The sequence below is a fragment of the Acromyrmex echinatior genome, chromosome 14 (assembly GCF_024713525.1).
Source record: "Acromyrmex echinatior isolate Ae372 chromosome 14, ASM2471352v2, whole genome shotgun sequence".
Lineage (NCBI taxonomy): Eukaryota > Metazoa > Arthropoda > Insecta > Hymenoptera > Formicidae > Acromyrmex > Acromyrmex echinatior.
This window is the reverse complement of record NC_141865.1, coordinates 5675099-5682797: the sequence shown is the minus strand read 5'-3', so window position 1 is coordinate 5682797 and position 7699 is coordinate 5675099. Positions and strand designations below refer to the sequence as shown.

Below are 7699 nucleotides of genomic sequence, written 5' to 3'. Positions count from 1 at the left end.
AAGAGAGACAATATATAAAAATCAAACACAAATCTCATATTCAACTGAAATTTTTGAGAAGAAAAAAAGAAAATAAAATAAGCCACATCTAAACAATCTAATAATTTTTTTCTTTCATTTTCTTTACCATTTATGAAGTGTATTTAGATACCACGAAAAGCTTAAAGTAAAAGTATTATATTGTAAAAATATATTATAATTGAATTTTACTTTTTTTTCTCTTCATGCTTTCATTAATCAACTTAAAGATTTAATTAAATTTAATATATCTAGAATTTTTATAAATCTCAAAAAAATCTTGAAAGCTTAGTTAAAAAACATAAAAGATGATAATATCAGATAATATTCATCAAATTTAAAAACAATTTCTTGCAAAAATTATTTTAGCATTAATCACTTTAGCATTAATCACCAAGTTTGATTTATTTGTAAAATATTTTTTATCTTTCCTCTTATTTATATCCATAATTTGTTCTATGAATTTTTAACAGTCTAATATATCTTCTACATATTCTATCATAAAAGATATTCTGTCATAGAATTTATGAGAATAAATGATATTTCGAGTTCTATGTTATAATCTCATTATTGTGCATTTTCCTATGTACCATAAATCGAACCATGAACGATGTCACATATTCCAGAATTAAATATATCAATCAATTTTGAAGCAATGAATCCGCAAGAGATGGCTATATTTATTTGTCATACATTTTCTCTTTTGATCCATTCCTTCAGATTCAAATAAAATGAAAAGAAACTTGACTTACAGGTACGATGCGCAGCGGCAGAGTTGTAACTGCATTTCATTACCACGTCGATCTGTAAGATACAAATTTGTCCAAATTATCACAACGCCTAAAATAATTGATATCGAAATATTATGCGAAATATTACTACAATAATGCTCTAATGCAAATAATTACAATTTAAAAGCAAAATGATAAGGCCTGTTATTTTTAACCAAAATAAAAAATAATGAATTATTAGGTCTTTTTCTTACACGATTCATCTTTCCTTTTTTTCTTTTCATGTAGAGGAAAAGAGAAAACGTGAACTATCTAAGATTAAAGAAATTCAGTTAAAAAGAACAGCAATACATAAATTACTCACCCTATAGTTGCCCAATGCCTCCCCGGGCCTCGTCCTCCTCTCAAACTCTCCTGTTTCTTCAGATTCGTAATATTCACACAACACTCACTCGCGAATTATAGTTAATTACGTACGATGGCATATATTAATTAGCAAAATACGATAATCGTACGGTACGACACTTCCAAATTGATGACACGCGACGCGCATATCTGTGTCACGACGGAAAAGTGACGCGGTAAAATATGGGATCGTATGAAGCTATTATCAGTTCGCGACGTCTCGTAAATTAGTGGAATGGAATTAGTAGAAGAGCATCGAGCGGTGTAGAATTCTATGCTTTCGAGTTACCGCGGCACTCCGAATTCACGTTGCATAATGGAGAATTATCGAAATGGCAGATCAACTGCGGCTAATTAAACTGCACGGCACGTCACTTTAGGCTATTCCGTAACTCTTTATTTTAGGCTATATTCTGTAACTCTTAATGACAGAATCGTTATTGCGTAATTTCTTTACTTACGTAATGATATCGTTATCTGCTTTTAAAAATTACAGGATAGAGGCCTTAATGGCAATAACAATGGGTGCCACTTTAACGACAAAATCAATAAAAATATCGTTGTTTTGTTATTCATGCAAAGAAAGATAGAATTGACTTGTATCACTAAATGGAAGATATATAATCCGATATCATACAATTGTCTCGTTGCGCAGATTTTATACAGAGTAAAAAAACTGTGTAACAATACAACGATATCGTTACGGTCGTTAAAAGTTACAGGAATATGGGAGCCTTAATTCGGAGCCGATCCGTTTCACACTTGCGGCGTTTAGCAAATGGCCGACGAATTCAAAGGCACCTATAGCTAACTTCACGCGAGTCAATTTAACGGTCGGTTACAGAGCTGGCCAACGGTCGAAATTCGCAGTTCTATTGGCACAACGCGAGATACTCTGGAATTTAGATAATTCTGCGTACCGCAAAGACACGATTATTGCCCACAGAATACAGATATGATCGCGAAACAATGATTCAACGTTTCTATAATCTATCCCCTTTGATTCCCTGATGAAAATAAAAATCAGAGCGTAAGTCGAATGCAATGGGAGAGTGACAAAAGCATAAACGAAACTTCTAGGAAGCGAAAATTGAAACATCAAAATGTAAAAGAAGTATAAATGCTTCTTTTACATTTCATTGTTCCAATTTTCGCCTTCTAGAAGTTTCGTTCACGCTTCTGTTGCTCTTCCATTACATCCGATTTATGTTCCGATTTTTATTTTCATCAAGATTGCTTTATGATCGAATGACGAAAAATACCTCACCTCAATACGCATACGATCGTTCGCCGTGGGGATCTAATCGTCCTCGTAATCGTCTTGAGAATAAGAACATTGTTCGTAGCCAATGATCACGAGTGATATTTGAAGGGAATTAATAATTCACGGAGCGATATGCGTCGTTACCTACCCGCTCGAGCTACGCCGCGCAAATGGTAGAGTCGTCAGTCACGGCTCGGTGTGACGTCACGCAGTACCCCGCGCTCACGTACGCCGTAAAAAAAAACAAACAAGGTCGCGCATCAACCGTCGATTTATTTCGTCGTTTCCAAAAATATTTTTCCAAGAAATTAACTCTCTCCGAATATTCTATTCCTTCTCAATTCTTCTTTTCTCAAATAGCTCCACAATTGATCCATTTTAAATTCGGAAAGTATTCGCCTTCCCATACAGCACAGAAAGATTGCTGAAACATTGCAATATTGCATGGTAATTATAAATTAGCGTAATCTATTTAACGAATTAGAAAAGAATTCATAAATATGTATTTTTATATGGATATTTGTGTAAATGCTACTTGTAATAAGAGTAATGGTTAATTTGTATAAAAAGCAAAATATGATTTATTCTTATACAATAAAGTACATATAAAATTAAGAAATAGAAAGGGATTGATTGGAAAAAAAATAGATATATTTTGAATATGTGAAAAAGAACTCACAATTGGCAACATAAAAGCGAAATATTGATTCTCGTTCAATACTTTTAGAACAGAAATGGAACGAAACAGAAATTCATTTTGTAAATGGTGAATCATGAAAAATAGAATTCTTTTATGACTCTCTATGCTATCCGTTTTTACAGAAATAATATACTGGCCAATACTAAAAAACAGTAATTAATTATGTATTTTTAATATTAAAGGCTCTGTTATTCATGGAGGATTTTTAGTGCTCCAAATAAGTAATTAATTACTGTCTTTCGATAATAAATGGTACCTAATTTCCATGAATGAACTATACTCTCACGTGGCCCATTTCGAGTTTTGTAAAATTCATTTTGTTGTCCAACTAAAAATGTTCAAAAATGTAGTGACTATATTATTTAAATTTTTATATGTATCCAGTAGAATAGTTGAGGATATTTTGTTAAATTTGACAATTTCTTCTTAGAAATAAGACGTATATTTCAGTTTATACAAAACAAAGACGCAAGATTGATTGCACTATTTAAGAATTACTAAAGTGAGAATGCCGAGAATTTCAGTTTCGAATCTGTGAATTTAAATCGTCGTTATAAGACGTCATCTGCTTGATAAATAAGTGAATGAATAACAAAACAGCACACGATTTCAGAGATATTATAAAGATATAAAAAGTGAAAACAGGTAATAACACGTCTATAATTGGAACGATTTAATACTTGAAATTTTATTTTGAATATACAGTAGGTACAAAAAGTATTCGTTAAAGCAATTTTTTATTTAGAAAAACCTTTATTTGTAAAAAATAAATATTAAATAACAATTTTATACAACGAGTATGTTTTATCCTAATATAAATAAAAGAAGTTTGCGTTTCATGATCTTAAAAGTTAAATTTCTTGACTACAAATATTTGTTCCGTTCAAATAATATAATTTTTTATTTTCGCTTATTTTTAAGATAATACATTTTCATTATTACACATGTTGTTAGATAAAATGATTTTGAGAAATGTACAATTTTATTTTTTGTTAATAAATTGTTAATTAATGTTTATTTTTCAAAATTAAGGTTTTTTTTTAAGATATTTTTTTTATAGATTCTTATATATTGTATATTCCTTTTTTTGTTATATATTTACTTTAACTCTATGCATATATTTAATTTATTTATAATTTTGATAAAACTGAAATATAATTTTATTAAGAACAGAAAAGAAACAAAGAGATCTTATAATTATATTACTAGAAATTTTATAGTAAATTTGGTAATGAGAAAATTTAAAAAGTATATTATACGTTGTTGTTTAGAAGTGTGTTATAACTATTGCTCATTATTTATTTGAAATAATAATTTCGACAAAAAAACCAGTTAACAATTTACGATGCGATGTAATTTTAAGACAGATATTTAAAAAAAGGCACACAATTTTTAATAAGAAAGGAAAGAGATTATAGGATTATTGTATTTTATATTTGTAACACTTGAAATTTATCATTAAAAAAAGCATTATCAAATTATGTAGCTTTTGTTAAGAGAGTATTATAACTATCATACACTCAAATTTATCAGTATTAATTCATTTACAGACGTCATAAGATATTTTTTAAATTACAATTTTATCAAGGCTTCTCGTAAATGAGCACATAAAAGTTGTTTATTACCTTTACTGTCGTGTGCATTGAGTACTTATTAACGTCAGAAGCTGCGTACTATCAGCCGATTTTGCTGTTAACATTAGATTAGATATCCGCAGAAGATCCACCGCGATTGAAATATGAATTATATACAATTCTAACTATGAAAGTTAGATGTATTACATGAAAATATATATATCTAATGGAAGTATAGATATGTGAGAAAATAGTACTTATCATCTCTTAGCATTTTAAAACACTCAGGTCATGTCTGCGATTATATGCGAACTTAATCAAAGTGTTATATTCGTATTTGAATCTCGCTGCGCGTTAACGTTAAAATATTCTCCTTCTCAGAAGATTTCATACAGATAACACGTGATATCGAATTCGCAAAATCATTGACGTGTACCACATTCGTTATATTTATCAAGATATCTTTGATACACAACATATGAGATATAAGGGGCAAGTAATACCTGAGCAGAGATAGTGTTATGCTAGACCGTGATACGTGCGGGAAGAAAATCAAAGTGCGATCAAATACAGACAATTACCACAATGAGGTAAGAAAAAAGTTTTTTGAAAACTAATTCAATAATGAAACAGACATTTAACTTGCTCTTTATGTGACGATCTTTTATGATTTTTCAAACTATACACAACTAGATTTTAAAATATTTTCAAATTTTACGAAAAAGTATAAATTAATCATTGTATAGAGCTGTTAATTATATTTAATTCAGAACAAAATGTTTAATTTTTGTTTGTTTACGAAAAATAAATTAGAACAGACAGAATTAATTTTTAATCTCTCACGTCTCAAAATTACTGATAAGAATATGAAATAAGACTAAATTTGTCTGTGCAGATTGTGGATATTATTGACTGCATTCTTGTTAGTCGCAATACTCGTTGCGGAAACTTCTGCAAAAAAATTGAGTAAGGATGTGGAATCAAGAAACGATGGTGAAAAAGAGAGGAAGGTCGATGTAGAATATCGTACAAAGTAAGCAACGATGAACAGAGTAGGAACATTTATTTAAATTCTCATCATATATTCAACATTTTTATTTTATTTTCTCAGTGTAGTAAATTTAATTATCACTTTTGAATAAGCTTTATAAATGCATAAATTTACGTCTAAACAAACATTTAAATAAATAAATCATTAGTTTTAAATTAGCCATTTCGATTAATGTTTGTTATTTATTTATTTTAAATTTGCATTTTTAATAGAAATATTGATTTCTATATAATTTCTGTATAATTAAATTTCTATATAATTGAAATATTTTTTAGAGATAAACAGTCCAAGAAAAGAGATAAACATGTGAAAGAGCAGAAGAAAAGGAAAAATAGCTCAGAACGAAACAACGAAGACTCTTCCGAAAAACATTTACATGAGAAAAATTCTTATAAGCCAGAACAGAAATGGAAAAACAAGCGGACCAAACGTCAAGAAAATGGTGAAGTGATAAATGAAGAAGGAAATAGAAATATCGAAAAGAAATTAAAATACTTGAAAGATAAAACAGGAACGCAAAATAAGAAAGACAAAAATGCTAAAGAGCGATCGAAAGAACCCGAAACATTACTTGAAGATCCTCAAAGATCTGAAATCCATCAAAAATCGAAGAAAAGCTTAAAAGAGGAGAAACATAAGAAGAAATCGAAAAATAATGAGGAAGTAGAAAATATAGAAGAAAATCCAAATAATGATGTTTCAAGAAGGAAAACAAAGCACTCCAAATCAGATAATTCTGAACAAGTTAACGATGCTGTTCACAAAAACGAAAGGAAGACAAAACACGATAAGAAAAAGAGAAAGGTAGAAGTATCTAAGAACACAGAATCTAAAGGAAAAAAGGAAGAAGTCGAAGCTGATGTAACATCTACAGATTCCGAGCAAGAAAAAATTCTGAGCAAGACAAAGGATAAACAGGAAGTTCAGGAAACATCGACGAGAAGCAAGAAAAATAGAAAGAAGCGTGAAGTAGTGCAAGAAGAAGAGGAAGCTGATGTAATATCTGCAGATTCCGGGAAAGAAGAAACTGTCGATAAAACAAAAAAAGATAAAGCTCAGGAAACATCAAAGGAGTGCAAGAAAAATAAAAAAAAGCGTGAAATAGTGCAAGAAGAAGAAGAAACTGAGGAAGAGCCAGTGAAAGAAAATTTTATTATAGAGGAAGACAATGTAAATGAAATTGAAACAAATGAGAACGAATATAAAGAAAATCTTTCAATTCCAACTAACGATGACATAGATCTCACGTATCTGGATACGCCTTCTGACTCAGAGAACTAAGTTGATAAAGCGAGAAAATATAATCTTCTATCCTTCTGTTAAAATGAAATCACTGCGCAAACATCGGCGCAATGATGAAGCATATAGATAATCAATTGATAAAAGCTAAAAAAGTGTGTGATATTTTCAAATTTAATTAAATTTTTTGAAATTATATTAAAATTTTGTTTAAAAAAAGTGTTCCGAAACGTGAAATAATTTAAATAAAATTTTTTTATCAGCGAAATCATAAGTTAAGTACTTATAAATTAAAGGAAAGATTGTCATTTTTACTCCAATACACATCACATTGTTTTATCATTTTTGCTAAAGTTATTGATTTAAAATCTGTAGATTAAAATGACACTGCATGACACATTTGAAACTGTTGAACATGTCTTGTACGTCAGAGAACATGTCTTGTTCGAGCATGCTCGTCGTACATTTGGTACAACGAAGGAGAGAAAATACAATCTGTCATTTACTGTCTCTGTCTACAAGGAAGGGCATATCCAGGTATACGATCTATGGATGACGAAGATTGTGTAGCATTAAAATAATAACATTCATATATTAATGATAATATTATAATATTGTTCATGTATTAATAATAATATTATTATGAAGGTTTTAAATAAATATTTATATATTAATAATAATATTATATTATGAAGATTTCGAATATAATGCTTTCTA

General features: G+C 29.4%; 1 protein-coding gene and 1 long non-coding RNA gene across 9 annotated transcripts in view; one reads left to right on the top strand and one right to left on the bottom strand.

Annotated features, from left to right (window-relative positions):
• LOC105150454 (uncharacterized) overlaps positions 1–2610 on the bottom strand; it is a 234622-nt gene extending 232012 nt beyond the window's left edge. The window contains exons 1-3 of one of the 8 annotated variants that reach the window (XR_015547391.1): positions 2422–2610; positions 1114–1567; positions 771–822 (exon numbers count right to left, since the gene is read on the bottom strand). This is a non-coding gene — a long non-coding RNA (uncharacterized LOC105150454). The other 7 variants (XR_846724.2, XR_015547393.1, XR_015547390.1 and 4 more) reach the window with 7 other exon arrangements.
• Positions 2611–5009: 2399 nt separating this feature from the next.
• On the top strand, positions 5010–7662 carry LOC105150506 (uncharacterized). The gene is made up of 3 exons (XM_011063643.2): positions 5010–5282; positions 5588–5725; positions 6019–7662. Exons 1-3 carry the CDS (start codon positions 5278–5280, stop codon positions 7022–7024), a joined length of 1149 nt encoding a protein of 382 aa, XP_011061945.1. The 5' UTR covers positions 5010–5277; the 3' UTR covers positions 7025–7662.
• The last annotated feature ends 37 nt before the right edge of the window (positions 7663–7699 follow it).